Source organism: Colias philodice, chromosome 17 (genome assembly GCF_061535455.1).
Source record: "Colias philodice isolate Cphi_HAF_F1 chromosome 17, ilColPhil1 Martin Lab GWU primary, whole genome shotgun sequence".
Taxonomy (NCBI): domain Eukaryota; kingdom Metazoa; phylum Arthropoda; class Insecta; order Lepidoptera; family Pieridae; genus Colias; species Colias philodice.
The window spans coordinates 3,740,716-3,761,344 of NC_143102.1; the positions used below are offsets into that span (position 1 = coordinate 3,740,716).

At 34.4% G+C, this 20,629-nt stretch overlaps 2 protein-coding genes across 2 annotated transcripts; one reads left to right on the forward strand and one right to left on the reverse strand.

The window, feature by feature from the left end:
* Positions 1 to 868: 868 nt before the first annotated feature.
* LOC149480974 (uncharacterized) lies at positions 869 to 2,366 on the reverse strand. The gene has a single exon (XM_089706098.1). The coding sequence runs from the start codon at positions 2,327 to 2,329 to the stop codon at positions 869 to 871; it is 1,461 nt and encodes a 486-aa protein (XP_089562224.1). The 5' UTR covers positions 2,330 to 2,366.
* Positions 2,367 to 14,163: 11,797 nt separating this feature from the next.
* On the forward strand, positions 14,164 to 14,559 carry LOC149480975 (runt-related transcription factor 3-like). Its single transcript, XM_089706099.1, has one exon. It carries the CDS (start codon positions 14,164 to 14,166, stop codon positions 14,557 to 14,559), a length of 396 nt encoding a protein of 131 aa, XP_089562225.1.
* Positions 14,560 to 20,629: the final 6,070 nt, after the last annotated feature.

Genomic DNA, 20,629 nt, shown 5'->3' on the forward strand with positions numbered 1-20,629 from the left:
ATCGGAATCTAAAAATCGGAATTTACACTAGAAAATACAAAATAAAACATGTTATGGGTTTTCTATTTACATCAGGGAACCCTACTAATTTTTTTTTTTTTTCTGTTATGGCAAGAAGCTAAAACTATTTGCCAGTGTCAAGTAAAAGGTAGGGAATCCATACACGGGAAAATAGGATAGTACGATATTTTTCAAGGTGATCAGAAGAGTTAGGCCAAAATTAATACAAGTTACATTATATTAATACATATTATTTACATAAACTAAATAGATTAAATAGAAACTAAAAAACATTATAATAAGCTAGGAATACACATATGTCCTATTCTCATGCGACTTATTGTAGATATATAACTAATTTATTTGCTTCAACACCAACAAATCAAGGTTTTATGGGGATTACAGGTTGAATTCTATAGTAATTCCTTCCCTTATGCTGTATCTGTCCAGACCGTATTCCACGCTTCAAAGAGAAATCGTTTCGGTAATGTTAAGAGATCATGAGAGTAGTTAATGTATGGATACATATCTCTACACTGCACTGCATCCTTGGCCAAGCTATCAGCCCTATCATTTCCGTGGATATATAAATTGAAACTATTGAAATATTTTTAAAACTAATGCCAACACTATTTACATATTTATTATTGTGCGCTGGTAATATTAGACGTTTAAATTGTATTGACTTTTTAATAAGTATGGCAGCACCTGGCACCACCATACCCATCAATTCTGTCATCACCTTAGATTATGTCATCACGAATACAAACATATCCGAATTCGAAAGAAGAGATTTGGTTTTAACCAAGTCTCAAGAGCAATTAAAATAGGATTGTGCTTATTTATTATATGAATTAGATCTGACTTTTTAGGTATCACGCTTCTGCAGTTCCACTGTATTATTTTGGAATCCATGATTACTAAATAAACTATCAATTACTTTATGTAAATTGGCAACGTTGGACGGTTTCAGGGTGTTATTTTTCAATAGAGTGTTGATAAGTAAAGTAATTATATCCATTATCTGGGAAGTTTCAGATTCATTAGGGGCTACTTGATAACCGCAGCCATTTTCAGGCGTAGGAATCTGAGCTTCCCTAATAATAGCATTATGAGCATTTTTATCAAAACCCTTATTAGTCTTAGGAGGCAATTTTGGTTTTAAAAAATAAGTCTTTTTGTAGGATGAATTTGAACTATTTACATTCAATCTATTTGTGGTTGAATAAGCAGATGAAGACATTAATACATCCCCATAAGACTTTGATACATTTGGGTAAAGTTTACTTGCTTCCCCGTAAGATATATTTTTTTCAGACATACTTATTTTAATATCCTTTTGGCGTTTAAATTCTGGACAGATTTTATTAGTTGCGAAATGGAAGCCTGAACATAACAAACATGATGCACAATCTTCTTCGACTGTACAAGTGTCGCCAGAATGATCTTGACCACACTTATAACATCTGGGTTTGGAACGACATATATTTTTAGTATGACCATATCTACAGCATTGAAAACATTGGATGGTAGGGAAAATGTAAAGATTAACTGGCAGAGAGTTATAACAGGCATACACGCGTTCAGGAAGAACTTGACCGTCAAATGTAAGAACAACAGATTGTGTTGGTCTCCAAGATATGGAACCATCAATAATAACCTTATAATTGATCCTTCTAACTTTTATAATTTTTCCACAGCCAGCTGGAGTTGAAATATTTTCTATTATTTCCTCTTGGGACCATTCAGAAGGTATTCCTTTAACAATACCAATGCGACTTATGTTAAATGTTGGTATTTTTGCACTTAGCTTATTTAATTCTAAATTTTTATTTTTAATAAAATCATTAGCATCCTTTGGCGTTGAAAATGCTACAATACAACGATTTCTCCCTATTTTTTTAACACTACCAGATACTATATTTTTAATATTGTTATTTTTTAAAAATCTACCAAAAGTAATGGGATGCAATGTTGTTCCATCGCCAGGTGTTGACTCTGTACGCTGAACATGAACAATATAAGGGAAGGAGTCAGTAGATACGTATTCTGAACGTAAATTTGGTAAAGCCGATTGTTCATTCATATTATTATTATCATTCTTAAAGGATTCATTAAAAGTAACATCAGAATTGGACTTTTTATTAGGCTCAGTGCTATCACTGTCCTGTTTCCTTAGCCTGCGTTTTTTAGGAGTGCTTTCCACCCAACTATTTTTTAATGCAAAATCGTTTTCACATTCTATACTTGGAACCGTAATATAACTAGCTACTTCAGGACCAAGTTGGAAACTTGGTCCTGAAGCTATAGGGTCGGGAGGATCGTTCATCGATCAGCCCGCCAAAATTTGAAGTGCAAAAAATTTTTACATACTATAAATCAGAATAAAATAGACTTACCAATAAAAAACTACTAACTACACTAATTTACAAGTTTATATATAGGAAACAAAAGATATATACAAAGCCAAACTCAATTGAACATTAATTTAAATTTTTTTTCAAATTAAATTTCAAAAATTACACCCGGCTCGTTCGAAGATTCCCGCGCTTTTTCACCCTACTAATTTAATCCAGTATATGGCATGACAGTTGTCAAAACTACGTTCGTTTGCGGACGTATAATAGCCACGGAGTTGCTATTTGGCATCCTATACAGCAATTTGGTGTAAAATTAGTTTTTTAATTACTTAAAACTCAATAATTCGAGGGGGGCATGAAAAAAAACAGCGTAATTATGCATATAATCTATCAGTAAAATTTCATTCACAAGTCAGTTTACGTATCTAACATAATTAACAGTGTAACAAAAATTAATACTCGACACCACGATGATGGTTCCTATAGTCATTTACTCGTTACTCGTTATCAATTGGTACACGATTTACCATTTTGTATTATAATTATAGCGTCGCAGTAGGGAGAGCGGGGATGAAAGTCACATTTTTATCTTTTTTTATGTAACTTCCAAAATACGTTGTTTAGGAATGATATTTGTATACCAAAAGATAGTGTAATTATTCTGTTACAAAACAAATAAACGTATTTTTGTGTAATATTATCAGTTGTAGAAATATTTTGTATTTTCACTCTAAAGAAAAATGTGACTTATAACCCCGGGTCAGGCATGGTTGTCACAATGCCTAGGGTAGGTAGTCACGTACTAAATAACAGGCAATTTATAAATAGAAAGTCACACTTTGGTCTTATAATTTTACGGAATAATTTTTAATTAAGAACTCTTAACCAAATGAAACCGTGTCTACGGTCTTTATTTCAGTCTGAATATTAATCAATCACAATTTTAGCAAACAATAATAATCGTGAGTCAATATAGAGTCATCAAGGACAGATGGACTTCCAGCAGGTTTGTTAGGGTGATTTTCCGGTGTTGATTGAAAATTTACGGCTAAAACAAACAACCTCAAAACGCAATTAAAGTCATCTCGCATACAGGGGGCTGGTTGATAGGTGACAACCAGCCCCCGAAAATTTGTGACAACGAGCCCCATAACACGTTTCATGAAAATAAAATTGAAAATAAATTCCGATCAATGAATATCTAAAAAACTATACTACGATATTATAAAACACATTTCATCATCATCAAATGAACTGAAAGATTATTACTGTAAAACAAGAACGTATAATTACGAGGTTCGACACAGCAGCACAAAAATTTACTTTTGCTGTGCGAAAACAATAAACACGTGTGAGGCCCTCACGGCAGATCGGAGCGGTCTGACGCGAAGTTGGGACAGCGTTTTCACTGTATCGCTCTTGCCACGCTGTTCAACAGACTTATTCGATAGTTCAGTTTTGTGTTAAGACCGCTGTGACAAACAACCCGTGAGACAACCAAACCCGGTCTCCCTACATCGCAACTTCGTGCTACAAAAGATTTGCGGTTACTCTTAAAACACAACTTCGCGCTGTAACAGCATCGCGGTTCCTTTTATATCACTACTTCGCTCTATAACAGCATCGCGATTCTATAAGTGTACTCTTCTATAGGTCCAATTGGCATCTGAGTTGCTGCTACAGCAACACAATACCATCAAATGGCTTTATAAATGCGCCACTTTGGGGTTTATACAACGTTCTTATCACCCTTATAGAACTACCAGTTAGCACCTCTGAAACGTTCTTATCCCTTCTATAGAGCAACGATTTGTTGGTTGGGCTATATGTACCTACATGAGAAATATTAATTGAATTTATCCGCAATGTGAACAATTTAATTGAATTTACATTCGTATTAAAATGGTATTATCTTAGTTGAAACTATTCAATAGGTATAGGTATGGTTTAATTTGTATTGCTTACAAAATTAGGACCTTATACAGCAAATTAGCACATTGGAAGAAAACTCATTCTCTATTTCCTGTACACATGATGTTGATCCTTTTTACTATATTGTACTAATCTAATAATTCACACATATAATAAATTGTTTATCAAGTAAGTTATAACATTTAACGACCTCTCACGGCAATCACGTCAATATAAAGATATCCTTTCATGTTTAGGAACTGGTAGTAATAATATCATTAAACTTAACGCAGTAATAAAAATTCGTATACAACGTGTAATACTAATAAATTTAATTTAAATAGATACGTATACATCTTCCACCCGGAACATTCACATTTAAATGTGGTTTAGTGAACGTACAGACATCGATGATGTTCTTTTTATACTAGAGATTCTTCGTAGCATTCGTAGGTACTTGTCTGAAAAAAAATATTGAGAACATTTAATTTGTACGTGTAGGTAATTTTGTTTTATTAAATTACTTATTAATTCTGTCGCCTAGCCAAATGATTATCGATCTGTAGGAATATGTAGGTAATATTATATTTCAGCCATATTAAGTAATAAAAGGTATAAAATTATAAAGAGAAACAGTGTTCTGATTAATAAATGATGAATAACGATGTGCCATATTTTCTTATAAGTTGTATGTACAGGATATTTAATACCTATAAGATGGAGTAAATAGATTCAAATTCAAATTCAAATTCAAATTATGTAGATTATTTTTCCGACCCAAATATCGACCAATAGAAATGCACCATTCGACGTCACGTGGTACAACCTACATGGTATTATACTGATAATTTTTTGAAAATTTTCTCTGGTCGTTGACGTCAAACTGACAGGTTCAATTCAATTGTGAAATTATTGGCCGACATTTGGGACGGAAAAATAATCTCCCGAATACCACACGAGCTTCAAAATTATCTGGCATTTCCCTCAAGGTTCCCTGCAAACAAATAAAGTCGTCAAGTTTTTCAGGAAAAATCACTCGCGCTTCGCGCTCGTGATTTTTTAACCTTGACTAAAAACTTGACTCCTTCATTTGTTTGCAACGAACCTATCGGAAAATACCCGATAATTTTGAAGCTCTTGTGGTATTATAAGTGATAGGTCCATAACTATGCGCTTACCTACCGTCGTCAGTCACAGAAGTAACAACTTTTTAACGTATCGGTCGACCAGCTGTTATATCTTTGTGATAAATTAATATCTTCTCAATTCATGTGTAAATAAAAAAAAATAAAAAATTCATAAACTAGCTTTAATTTTAATTTCAAGTCCTAGTCCACTTCGCAATCTACATCAAAATAATGAAAAAACAAAGCAACGTCAATGTACTCGCACCGTTTTAACGACGTAGGAAGCGGTTACATCAAAAAGAGATCCATCCCAGTGTGAGGGCTAAAAAGGGCCGGAGCAGCGGTCGTTACGAAATAATGCCCCGAATCAGAGTTTCTGCTTGGGTGGCCACCGATAACAATTATTGTTTTCACCCGGTATTTGCGAAAGGAAACACTGCCAAAATATCTAATTGGAATTTCTAATTAGACATCTGAAGCGCGGCCTAATTAGTTTTCAATGGATGCGTTTTAAATTATTTTGTTTATGATGGTTTTTGAATTTAAAGTCAAACCACAGTTAAAAGTGAATAATTTGATTAAATAACAGTTTATAGACCGGACTCTCAGTGGAGTTTCGTTTGCAAAAATCGCGGACCTAAATCTGACTTCTGATATATATTGTATAGATCCCAGACATCCTATAAACAGATGTTGCCAACCAGTTTTGTGGTCCCCCTGCCCGCACCCCGGTAATTAAATATGGCATACAAAGAAAAAAATAAAAATTTCCAAAACATGCCGTGTGGGGTATCAAATGAAAGAGCTTATTGAGTAGATCACGAATATATAGCATACTATATACATTTCTTACACTTTCTCTAAGATTTTTTAAAAAATTTACGAAAATGGTCCATTTTTGAGTTAACTTTAAACCACTATAGATTGAAAACTCATGAATATATTTTTTAAATTATTATTTTAAATAATTAACAATAGTCCATTGTTTACGATTCAATATTTCGTACAGTGAAATAGTTGCATGGGGGAGTGGGGGGAGCATTCAAAGATGGCGAGTATATTTTCAAGTTCATATAGTATATAGTTATTTTCATCAAATCCACCACATAGCTCACTTATATTAGATTACGAACTATTGAATCATAAACAATGGACTATTGTTAATTATTTAAAATAATAATTTAAAAAATATATTCATGAGTTTTCAATCTATAGTGGTTTAAAGTTAACTCAAAAATGGACCATTTTCGTAAATTTTCTAAAAAATCTTAGAGAAAGTGTAAGAAATGTATATAGTATGCTATATATTCGTGATCTACTCAATAAGCTCTTTCATTTGATACCCCACACGGCATGTTTTGGAAATTTTTATTTTTTTCTTTGTATGCCATATTTAATTACCGGGGTGCGGGCAGGGGGACCACAAAACTGGTTGGCAACATCTGTCTATAGGATGTCTGGGATCTATACAATATATATCAGAAGTCAGATTTAGGTCCGCGATTTTTGCAAACGAACATCTCCTTGGAGCCTGCTCTATTATTTAGTTTATTAAACAAATAATAATGGAGTTATTGATACAAATATGGTAGTTATAAAATCCGTCAGTCCTCGGATCACAGACACAATAGAAAATCTATTGTGTCTCGGCCCGATCGGGCCGCTCGGTGGTCAATGGGTTAAAGCGTGTGCTTGCGTATACAGATATTTGTTATTTATTTGCTTTCAACTCGCTTTTGTAATCAATTCGGTCAAAATTGCAAAAACAAAACATTCATTCAATCAAAATTAATAACTATTAATAAAATTATTAAATTCAAAATCTTTCGCTTTATTATATTAATTACACAACAATAAAAACAAAGCGCAACCGAATATTCTAAACAATGCAATATTGCCAACCCTTTGCCATAAATTGCAAGTGCGATCGCTATTTAAAACACACGGTTTTAAGGAGCAGACACGAGATGTCCGAGGGTCCGTTTGACCGTGGTCCGGGAAGAAAGGGCTCATTTTCATTAGCCAGCTAAGCGTTAGAATATACGTAGATTTATATTCTAATTGCAGTGGTTCTCAACATGTTTGATTAATGTAGTATACTGTCGATTCATTTAATGCAAGTATTTACAATGAGGATTATGCAAGGAAAGTGTTTATTGAATTGTATTAATTAAATCAGTTACTCATTAATTAAGTTAATTATGTTGAAAATGTTATCAGTATGTTATTTCAGTAAACTAAATCACTAAGGACAATATTCATACTGTACTATTGGATAATGTACAAACACTCTTACAATATAGTTAGGTACTTGTCCTGTTTAAATTAGCTAAAATAATATTTTCATTATTTATGTTATTAGAATTTTGAATAACGTGCCTACAAGCACTAAATGCTTGCAATATAAATACATCATAACATTATTATTTATGCTTGTTTTACATTTTTATACGGCTGTTATATGATATTAGCAGTAATAAATTACTCCAAATGGTCCGGGAGCCAGCAGCAGATTTTATGACCAAGTTCCTCTCAAGCGGTAATTAGTAAAATGCATCAAAGTATAGTATTATGAAGCCTCGTGAACGTCAGCTGGAGCTCGGTTGGGGGGAAGAGCGGTTGTAGCCTCCCGTATCAGCTGACGGTTTTTCCACCAAGATACAGCCAGCTGACATATATATTTATCCACAGTTACATATAAGCTATCATCAGGTAAATTTTTGTTTGAGAGGAAATAACGGAAAATAAATTTTTCTTTAAATTTAACTTTCATGTTCGAGACACCAGCTGACGTATAATACACCATGTTGTAACCAGCTGACTATTTTTTTTCGTTGAGATATTGGGTTAGCTACAATTTGACAAATTTTTAGCTGAGAGGAAATGAATGAATGAATGTATTTTTTTTCCTATGTGCGTGGGAGGCTACAACCGCTCACCCCCCCAACCGAGCGCCAGCTGACGTTCACGAGGCTTTATAATACTATACTCTCATGCGTCTGACGAATTATCTCTTGAGAGGAAATAATGAACCAAATTTGCACCTGGCTCCCTAACCAAAAGTTTGACAAACCACGCGTCGAGAGCGAGGGAGTCCAGTGACCCTTTCGTTTGAAGTGAACAAGGTGCTTTTTGCTTGCACCGGCTTCATTCCGCACCTTAGAAACCACGCTAGGCATCCTCTTTCTTTGAATTAACTTGTAAATAATTACATATGATATAAGCAAGTCTGCTCCATTAATAGATATAAATTACTTTACCGAGTTTCAAAATTACTTCATCACCAGAAGACTCCTTCCTTTGCGAGCAGCTAGTACTTTATAAGCTAGTAATTTGAGTAAATTTAACATCAATCAACCATATTCTACGGGTACTTTCACGGAAAACGTGACACTGTATCCACTTGATGATCCAAAAATGTCTTTGACAAGGCCGTACAGCCTTTGTACTTCACGCAAAGGGCGACATGCCCCGCCATTACACCCCACGAGGGCGGACTTGTTTTAAAATGTAGGAAATTAAAGTTTCTTTTTTCGTTGAAACAATTCTAAACTCGACACCAACTTCTGTTTTAGCGTCCTCACATGTTTGCTGAAGTTTTAAAAAAGTTTGATGGGGACTTTTAAATGCCGTTTCACTTTATCCCCGCAATAAGGGTTAATATTTTAATTGGGATTGTGTACTCCAGGGCTTGGGTTGGTGATAAATTTTATGAGAGAGAAGTGTTTTTATTCACGTTTATTTTGTTTAAATATTCTGCTTTATTTATTTATTAAAAAAATGATTTATTTATTATTGGGAAAATTAAAACTAACTAATCTAGTGCGTTCGGTGCTACGCAACTTATTTTAGGTAAGTTTCGTAGCAGTGAACTATAATATCATAATAATATCGTCTATACTTACTAGTAGTATTTAACGATTTCCATCTGTTCTATCATTTAAATTAAAGATTATAATGAATATGCAGCATCATAATATATGCATAGGTACGTAGTTTACACATGTATAAATACTGCTAGGTACTACGAAAGTTTCTACCGCTTGGAATGTTAAATACAATGTAACTCTGAGAATTAAAAAATATGAGAGAATTCAATTGGTTGGTGATAATCATCTGAGGGAAATTATTTTTTACGTACTGTATATTTTTATATTAAGAATAAAATGTATTCTTGTTATCCATATAAATTGAAGCCTCGATCATTCCATCTCAGCCAGCTCTATCAATGATATAAGAACATCTTCAATTCCATTCTAATCATCTAAACTGCATCAATAACACACAGTTCTTTTACTCCATACTCAACACAAGACAGTCACTCAAAGCTAATAAAGTTGCTCGTAACGGTCCACTAGCGGCAAACGATCTGAATTGTATATTATTGTAGCAGCTAGGTAGTCCAATTAATCAGTCTGTGCGTGCAGTGGCGGCTTGGTAATTAGATTTAAGAACAAGCAGGCGTCAGGCGGAGAATAGCCGGCATTAATTTGAGCTCTCTAACGAGGGCGACGGGCGACCGACTGGGACCTTGCACTTCTATGGGATGTGTGGAGTAGCTGTTTGTTTCTTTTTTTTTTGTAGCTTGCTCTTGTTAGATTTTTGGATTTTTAGTTTGAAAGCTTAATAAAAGTTCCATTTGCACACACATTTATAATTCTTACTCTACTTTTTAAAATGAGTTTCGAGAAAAAATAATCTCACCAATAAAATTAAACTGTCACACATTTCACGTACATGTCCTTTTGTTAATTTTACATACAGTATCATTGGGGTTATAAACCTACATACTGTAAGATAGAAAAGAAATTGTTGAGTAGTATTCATAAATTTGCATTGATTTTATCATGAAAGCTTACTATACAATCGTAAATAACTGTAAACACCTTGACAGAAAAATTTACTTTAGTACAATATTTTACTACATAATTATATCACATTTAGATTTATTTAAATTTTAAATAGAAGTCAAATTTACTCAAAAAATAAATAAATTCAAGCGTCTCTACAGTTTCCTCTGTGCCGGCGTAGTCCAGCGTAGCATCGGTCTACGCGTCCACTATGCTATGTTTATTGCAATCTGGTGGCTAAATGCTGCTTACCCGCCGTACCCTCTTTGTTATACCCGATTTTAGACCTTAAATATTTCATTTCGTTTTCATTGTATTCCCTTATTTTTTTAAGTTTTAATATTGTTAATTATTTAGGTAATTGTTATTTTAAATTTAGAATGGGATTTATAATTTATTTGCAGGTAGGTATAATATGATTCCACGTAAAGAATAAATCGTTATAAATACTTAATTAAACAATTATTACATATGTTATAAAAGACAAAAATAGCAACAAAGCATTTTATTACATTACATGTTATACAAATATCATCATATTAAAATGATGCAATCTATCAATATCTTTATTCACAAATACACTTATGTTTCAAACTGTCTTTAATATTGTATAAATAATTATTAAAATTGCTATTTCAAAGCATAGTAAATACTAAATAGTAATAGTTATTAAATTGGTAACAGTGCCTATCATGTCTGTCACTAATCTAATGCTGTGAATATTCTTACGATCTTTCACTAAAGTTACACAAAATTATACTAAAGACTATATCACATCCTCATCAAATTCAACTGCTATTCAAAATCATATTTCCATAGAATTAAAATCAATAACGTAATTTCGCAATCTGCTTATCCTTTGGTCAGCGAAAGGGTTGTTGAACTATCTCCCGAGGGCGATCCCTTGCAAACAATGCGCCCTATGTGTACTCGGACTTAAATAAAAGGTTTGATTTTGTGTTGTAAGGGCCACGTTCAATATTTACTGAGCGAACCTATCTGCATACCTTTCAGCTTTGTGGACTGAATGTATTGTTTTATTTATAGAAATGTCTGTTCAAAGTATAGTGACAAAGGTTATGATTTTTGTGAAGTTAGTGAAGAAGTTAAATAATTTTGCATCAATAGTGTTTACAACAAAATTCTATCAATCTATATATTATGTATTTTTATCTATCGCTCTATAGTCTTGGTCTAAACTCTAAACAAAGGTTAAATATGTTTTTTTAGGCTTGAACACGTTTCATATCTTGAAACTTAGCATTAGTTTAGTTTCTCTATTTTTCTATCCGTTCATCATATTTTCATTATATTGAGAAAAGCAGAAAAAAATAAAAATCTTTTCAGAGTAGTTGTAGGTATGCAGAAATAATAATTTGTTCCAAAATAAATACAGAGGATATAGAATATCTACACTTGTGGAAGTATTAGGATATAGGTATATATATATATATATATATATATATATATATATATATATATATATATATATATATATATATATATATATATATATATATATATAGATTTTCAGTATTCTGTGATTTTAATAACAGTCTAGGTAGACTGCAGTTATTAACATAGTACATATAGCTATATTAGATAGGCAGGTATGCCGTATGTTTCTCACTTTCTACCACATAAAATCTAAAGCGTCAAGGAGAAAACGTCACGAAAGTTCCATGTATTCTTGGTAACTCATTAAAACTAGCTGTGATGTGACACTTAGAAAGTTTTCCAATCACGAACTAAGCCAGTATGTGAAATCAGCAGCTGTTAAAGTGCGTGATTAAAGTTTCAGTTAAACAGGGCGTCAAAACTAGTGTGTGTGTGTTCGTGTATCACAAGGGTGGTGACACACACATGTGTTAAATACAGATAAATAAAAACTTTTCTTTGAAGCTCAGGATTTATTATTTTTTTTGGATTTTAAAATTCTATATTAATCATAAAAAATATATAAACAGTTGTTAAAGTAAAAACTTGAATCAGGAAACGTTGGTATTGTTACTGTTGGTGCAAATTAGATTAAATAAATAAAAACAATTAATATTTGAGTGACATTTAATCGAAAGAAAAGTAACATAGACAATTACTAAAATAATGAAAACGATATTATTTACACTATAAATAACACATTGTTAGAATGCAATAAACAAATACCACGCATCACTTCACCTAAACTGTCCGATATCCTCCGCTCAACAATAATTCACAAGAGCTTAAAATCTAGACTTATCCCTTAAGCAGATTGGATATATATCGGGGTGGTTAGACTGGCTTCGTTACCCCGAGACACCCTCATAAAAGTTATTAGATTGATTATTAAGATGCCACGTAAACAGTGTATCAAAATAATCTTTCATATATTATGCTAATATCTTATTTAAAAATATTGTGATCATTTTTGCAATAAATTTCCCGGTTAAAATAGTCAGTAAGTTATTCGGTAAGTGAATTTATTTGTAATTTAAGTATGTAGTTTCGAAGATATTGACAAATAGTATTTTGTTAGCAAATTAAATGAAAATGTGAATGTAAAAATGATTCATGTAGCGTAGGCGTAAATCGTAGCATGCGGGGTTACTGGAAATAAAAGTTTTGTATGAGACTACTTTGCAAGTAAACTTTTGCTTAAGTTGCATAAGTTTTATCCAAGAATTGAAAAATCGGTCCTTAAAGAATTATGCCATCTATGAAATTTTAAAAGGAATTTTGTATATTACAGCTTATTTTTTTGAATACCTGGCTGTTCGAACTCTACACAGAATATATTTTTGATATTAAAAATAGAGCAATAAGTTATGTTTACAATAAGTAATGTAAGTGCATCATTTTGCACGTACATACAATAATTAACACTATTCTAATATCAATATACATATTAGAATAGTGTTAATTATTGTGTTAGAGATCAGAATAAATTTGGAAATTTATTATTTTAAGTTTGAGCAAAACTTTTAAAGTATACAACACTTTCACTTTCCATCAATGCCATCACATACAACTTGAATCACATTGATTATTGCGAAGACGATCCCGACAGCGGATGGAAGAGGCTGCGAGGACGAGTGTCAGTTACTACGGCGACTGCTAAATGCCGCAAGAGGCGCGTGCATCCCGCTTGCTCCACCGCATTCGGGGCACCTCTCGCTCGCGCCGGCGCGAACACGTGTTTATTTGTATGTTTTATCCTTCGGCGGCTTTAAACCCAACCCACCCCGACCGCAAAGTGCGCTACGCCGCCCGCCGCGCCCGCGCCGTTGCCGCCTCTCTCGCCGCTGCCGCGGAGTCGCACCGACTCGCCCGCGAAACTTTGTCCGAAGTCGACGAGCGCGGACGTACACCGCGTATTAATAGCCACCGCGAGCGGACACCGCAATACGATCACGGCCCACTGCGAGTCTCATCCCGACCGCGCTCTACGACGCACGCACCCCTATCGCTCACTTGTAACCCTTCTTAGCGAAGCGTTCGATTCGAAACGTCAACGCAACTCGACTCCCGAAAAGTATGCCGGTCGCGACGAAAGTGAGAGGGACGTGCGTGCGATTGTAAATACGGGCACAAAAAGTGCCGCCGTCATTGAAACTAGTGAAAAGTTTTTTCGCCGCGCGCGGGGGAGACACCCCTCACGGCCGGAAAAAATCTGCCCCTCACGTCCCTCGCCCCCGAACCTTTCATTCACCGGGAAAAAAGTGTGGCAAGGCCGCTCCGTGACGTCATCGCATCTAGTAGCCACGCGTGTTTCCTAGCAACGTGTCACACCATCAGTCAATCAGTGCAAGTTCTAATGTGTTACGATGAGTGACCGTAAGTCGTCGCGGTCGTGACCGGAGTGGGTGGTAGTGAAATGTAGGGAGTGCGAAGACGGTGGACCTTATGTGTAGCACACAGCGGGCGCGGGTGTCGAGGATGCACCTGACGGGGGCATCGAGTGGCGCGGTGTCACCGGACACCAGCTCCACTCTGCTTCACGAGACGTATACGAAGATGACGTCCGATATACTCGCCGAACGAACTTTGGGTGACTTTTTGTCGGAGCATCCTGGAGAGTTGGTCCGGACGGGCAGTCCGCACTTCGTCTGCACGGTGCTGCCTCCTCACTGGCGGTCTAACAAGACGTTGCCGGTGGCGTTCAAGGTGGTAGCGCTGGGTGATGTCGGCGACGGCACGCTGGTGACAGTGCGGGCTGGGAACGACGAGAACTGCTGTGCAGAGCTGCGGAACAGCTCGGCGGTGATGAAGAACCAGGTGGCCAAGTTTAATGACTTGCGATTCGTCGGCCGGAGCGGTCGCGGTGAGTGCTGAAGGTGCAGTTATTGTTACACATGACATGATATCTACAACAATAATGTACCGTGAATTATTAATAGGTTTTTTAATTTTAAATCAAAGCATTATAAATATTTGCGACAATTTATCTATAAGCTTATTTAAAAATATTTAATTGAAATTATATAAAACTAAAAAACTAATTGCTACAAATAAGCACTTCAATCGCACCGCGTTTTAGCACACTCGTGAATAAAAACAATAATATTATACAAAGATAACAAACACTTACCAAAACCATTTAAACAAAACCCACAACACTAACCTTGAAAACAGTAAGAAAAGCGAACCAAATTGTTTCAAATATGGCATTCGAATAATCAAAGTGCGGGAAAAGTTCGCGACATTGCAAAAGGTTGGAAACTTTTTCCGAGGTACTTAAGGAAGTCGGATGAATGTCAAGTAGGGCGGGATTGCCCCGCGGCCGCCTTAAGAAGTTTGTGTTTACAAATTACCTTGCGAACTTTTACAACTTTTTTCAATGGATATTTAGCGCGTAATCGTTTTGATTGTTGGTTAATGGGTGTTAATTGTGTTGCTTATTATATTTAATACAATTAACGTGACTTTTATACAAAAAATAATAATTAATTAAGCAAAATAAGTAAATCAATTGATTATTATTTCTGTAATTTAAATTGAAGTGAATTTTTAATTATAATAATTATTGCCTTTAACTGTTCCTATATTGTGATAATAACAAACGATAATAATTCCAATTGTTTTAGGCCGGCAAATGATATTTTTTGTTAGCGTTTAAATTTACTTTATATTAAGCTCTGTTTGCATAGAATAAAAACCTATCATTATTTATGAAAATAAATACGTATTCATTATTTCATAACAACACAACACTACGATATTTTCGTAAATTTTATAAATCGCATAAATATTAGAATTTAAGCAAGTTTCAAAAATATTAATAAAATAAATATTTCCTTGCAAGTAGGTATTTATTGAATTTATTGCAGATTATTAATTTATTAACATTCAAACCATTACACCATACATAGAATTTTAGATTCGTTTTGTTAACACCTAACCAAAACAATCCAATTTTAAGTCAGTCAAATCCAACGTTTTATCAGTTCAAGAAGACACAAACTATGTTTTAAGCACTAAAACTTAATTTTCACCATTCCTTCAAATAAATCAAGTTGTTATCAATTATTATTATCATACAATCACAGGATATTCGAATACCCAATATGTATATAAAAAAAATCGGTTTATTACCTACCTACTCTAATAAGCGAAGGAAAATATCGTATAAAAAATCGAAACGCGACGTGACGAAATATCAACAAGGCTTGTATAGTGAACACCTGCAGAGTGAACAAAAATAATCTAGGTACGTATTTATGGTATGGAGATTTTAAAAGCACATTCAATCAATCGACATTCACAAATAAATAAAATCAACAAATATAAATTATGTAAAGTTTCTTCTCATAGCCGGTTTCACAGCTTCTGGATAAATTATGTTTAGGTTACCTGTGCCTGCCAGTAAATAAAGTGTCAATTAGGGTATCAGGGACTCTATCAGCGGGCTATGTTACCAGCCTTACCTTGGTATGTTAAAGATGCATATTAAACGTAAAATATGTAATCCTTATGATTTTTCGGGTTGTCTGGCAGAAATCTCTTACAGCGATAAGACCGCCCTCTTTACATATTATAACTTGTATCATTCTTATTTTGTAATCTTGTATTTTTGTGTGCAATAAAGAATTTTTCATTTCATTTCTTTAAACGTTTAGATTTATAAAAATAAATTAAGTAGGATTAGTTTACCAGGAAGTATGGCACATCATCACATCACTGCATAGAAACTAAAAAGTCACCCGACGCGTCTGTCTGTTTGTTCACGATAGGTAGGTAAACTGAAAAAGTACTGCACTAATATTCATTCTGTTTTAACTAGTGGATAGCGTGGTTCTCGCGTAATGTTTATTTATCTTTTATTTATTGGTGTTTTAGATAAGGCGACTGTTTATTGTAACTTTATTAAATTATTACTACTATTAGATAGACTACTATTAGATAATACCAACCTACGCAAGCTATTCGGGAAAAAATTGATTTCATTAAAACAGAATTAAAATATTTGTATGGTGTAATATTTACGTAGATGAGAATTGAGAAGTGGTGTGTTCAGTCAAACCTGTCATTCACTAAAGTTCACACAAGGGAACTTATAAACACACAATGCAATGAAGCCTTGTTTGTTTGTGTACTAAAACTCAATACATTCAAACAATCATTTATCTTTTCAACTAGACTTCCTCAAGAAGCACTTTTGAGTTATCAAAATACATAAATTGATATTAACTAGGTAACTCTGCAGTTACACTTTAAATTATCTACCTATATCAATTTTTAAGCTATTGCATAGCTTCTATCGCGGGCCTTGAGCGCGGCGACCGAATGTAAAAATTCCGTAACGAAAAAACCTAACACCCCCCCCACTCCAACCGGCACAGCGATGCAATAGCTTTACCGCGGCAGTCCTCAAGTCTTTTTTTTATTAAATTTTTTCATAATATATCATAATAATTATGGCAAAGAACTGTACTGTGGTTCTTAAGCGACAAGTTCCATGGATTTACATCTAGATACAGGGTGTCCCAAAAAGTATGGATGAACTGAAGCCAGGAGGTAGAGGACCTAGAGGGCTATCCGAATCACCCCCATGTATGTTATGCGATTTTTCGTAGTTTCGGAGTTATGACTCTTTTTTCAATTTTTCACTTATCGCCGAGTACGATGAGATTTTGACTCATGGTGACGTCAATTATTGCGGTAGATGCTTGATTTTTTTTGTGTGCTAAGCTGAAAGATAGGCCAATTCAGTATGGTAACATTTACTGTCGTAAGATCTTTGAATGGAATAAAAAAAAAGAATTAAATGCCAAGAAAGATAAAATCACCCAGTAAGTTCACAACTTCAAGGGCCCGTAAAAAATAAAATCACATAAAAAAAGTTTTCTGTTTGGCTTTTAAAAACTTGCTCCATCCATCAGGTAGCTACCCTAAAAATTTAATTTTATTATTCAGAAGGCTTCAATCGAAAAATTGAAATCTAAATGTGGTAAGTGTAAAAATTTAATTAACATGATGATTAATAAAAACAAATTAAAACCAATAACAAGGTGTTTAATTACCAGAATTGTTTAAAATAACCCCGCTGTTGGTCAATGCAAGTGCGATATCACCGTAAAAAGTGGTATTTAAAATGTCTGAATGCCCTTTTATCATTTTTAATGGTTTCTTTTGCTACTATGAATTTCGGGGTTATTTCGTCCAAATTGTGGCTTTCTCTCGTTTTTGTAGTATTCCCTCGGAAAAAAATCAATGGGATTTATGTCTGGCGACCGTGTAGGCCAGGCTAAAGAGCAAAGATACCCTGAAAGATGGATTGGTCGTTGCAGCCTGCGCATGCGTCGGTGACGCCTGCCTTAAAGCCTGGCCTACACGGTCCCCAGACATAAATCCCATAAATCCCATTGATTTTTTTCCGAGGGAATACTACAAAAACGAGAGAAAGCCACAATTTGGACGAAATAACCCCGAAATTCATAGTAGCAAAAGAAACCATTAAAAATGATAAAAGGGCATTCAGACATTTAAAATACCACTTTTTACGGTGATGTCGCACTTGCATTGACCAACAGTGGGGTTATTTTAAAAATTTCTGGTAATTAAACACCTTGTTATTGGTTTTAATTTGTTTTTATTAATCATCATGTTAATTAAATTTTTGCACTTATCACATTTAGATTTCAATTTTTCGATTGAAGCCTTCTGAATAATAAAATAAAATTTTTAGGGTAGCTACCTGATGGATAGAGCAAGTTTTTAAAAGCCAAACGGAAAACTTTTTTTATGTGATTTTATTTTTTTACGGGCCCTTGAAGTTGTGAACTTACTGGGTGATTTTATCTTTCTTGGCATTTAATTCTTTTTTTTATTCCATTCAAAGATCTTACGACAGTAAATGTTACCATACTGAATTGGCCTAGCTTTCAGCTTAGCACACAAAAAAAAATCAAGCATCTACCGCAATAATTGACGTCACCATGAGTCAAAATCTCATCGTACTCGGCGATAAGTGAAAAATTGAAAAAAGAGTCATAACTCCGAAACTACGAAAAATCGCATAACATACATGGGGGTGATTCGGATAGCCCTCTAGGTCCTCTACCTCCTGGCTTCAGTTCATCCATACTTTTTGGGACACCCTGTATATGTATTCAGTTAGCTCTTTCTCTTTTAATGTAGCAGTCGTGGAGGTACATTGAGGATGATAAGATAATTACTAAACGGTTACTTATAAAACCAATCTAATTTTCTAATCTTCTTCTTATATATAAAAATGAATCGCAAAATGTGTTGGTAAGCGCATAACTCGAGAACGGCTGAACCGATTTCGATAATTCTTTTTTTATTATATTCCTTGAAGTACGAGGATGGTTTTTATGTAGAGAAAACGTAAATATGTACCACGGGCGAAGCCGGGGCGGACCGCTAGTCTTATATATAAAAATGAATCGCAAAATGTGTTGGTAAGCGCATAACTCGAGAACGGCTGAACCGATTTCGATAATTCTTTTTTTATTATATTCCTTAAAGTACGAGGATGGTTTTTATGTAGAGAAAACGTAAACATGTACCACGGGCGAAGCCGGGGCGGACCGCTAGTCTTATATATAAAAATGAATCGCAAAATGTGTTGGTAAGCGCATAACTCGGGAACGGCTGAACCGATTTCGATAATTCTTTTTTTATTATATTCCTTGAAGTACGAGGATGGTTTTTATGTAGAGAAAACGTAAATATGTACCACGGGCGAAGCCGGGGCGGACCGCTAGTTATAATATAAAAATGAATCGCAAAATGTGTTGGTAAGCGCATAACTCGAGAACGGCTGAACCGATTTCGATAATTCTTTTTTTATTATATTCCTTGAAGTACGAGGATGGTTCCTATGTAGAGAAAACGTAAATATGTACCACGGGCGAAGCCGGGGCGGACCGCTAGTTAAAATAAAAAAAAGATTACTCTAACTATTAAGTTAGAGTAATCATTTTTTATTTTATTTCAATATACTTTTCAATAATACCATGCAATAGTTACCAAGCCACAGACCCGCTTTCCCAAAATTACGATGATAGAACGACTACTTTAATGCTCTGACTTGTGAAAATTATTTTATAACTTTCGAGATCATTCATCATTTCATAAAAATACAAGAGCTTAATATAGTCATAGTTTCAAAATACATCGCTAATATTATCGTCACGTTAAAAAATCTTATCTACCTTCATAATTTTGACAGCTTTTGTATTGGCATAGTTTTTCACCAATTCTTTTTCAGTCGTTTTTGTAATTCGTTAAAGATTACAGGTATGCACAATTTTTTTAATGAAACCTCCGAAATGTTAGGATGACCCGACGCCTATGCTTCAGGCATTCTGCATTCAGGCCTTCAAAAAATCTGAAACACAAATTAAACATGTTAATAATTTTTGCAGAGCTAGAGGCAAAGGATAGACAGGCAGAATACTTATCCTGATTTTTCTCTCTTCTCTCTTAAGATTTCAGTTTAAATTTAAAAATGAATGTAAGCTAGTAAAAAAATAATCTATACAATAATATAATAATATTATAAAGCTGAAGAGTTTCTTTGTTTGTTTGAACACGCAAATATCAGGAACTACTGGTCCGATTTGAACAATTCTGTCGGTGTTAGATCTAAGCCCATTTATCGAGGAAGGCTTTATTATATCATCACGCTAAGACCAACAAGAGCGGAGCATTGCGGGTGAAACCGCAGGGCACAGCTAATAAATAATACAAGCGGAAGCGAAAGAAACATAAGTAAGTATAAAGTTGCCGGACGACAACCTAGGTACGTCTAAATTAAGGTCCAATTCATCCAAATGGACGATAATTTTCTGATAGCATAAGTAATTTTGAAGCTACAAAATGTTTTGACACCGATGTCGTTCTAAGTCAATCCCCTGTGAGTGATCCTAAACATTTT

Bases quoted from the DNA above. Each gene is read 5' to 3' on its own strand.
- LOC149480974 (XM_089706098.1), bottom strand. From the start codon at position 2,329: ATGAACGATCCTCCCGACCCTATAGCTTCAGGACCAAGTTTCCAACTT.
- LOC149480975 (XM_089706099.1), top strand. From the start codon at position 14,164: ATGCACCTGACGGGGGCATCGAGTGGCGCGGTGTCACCGGACACCAGC.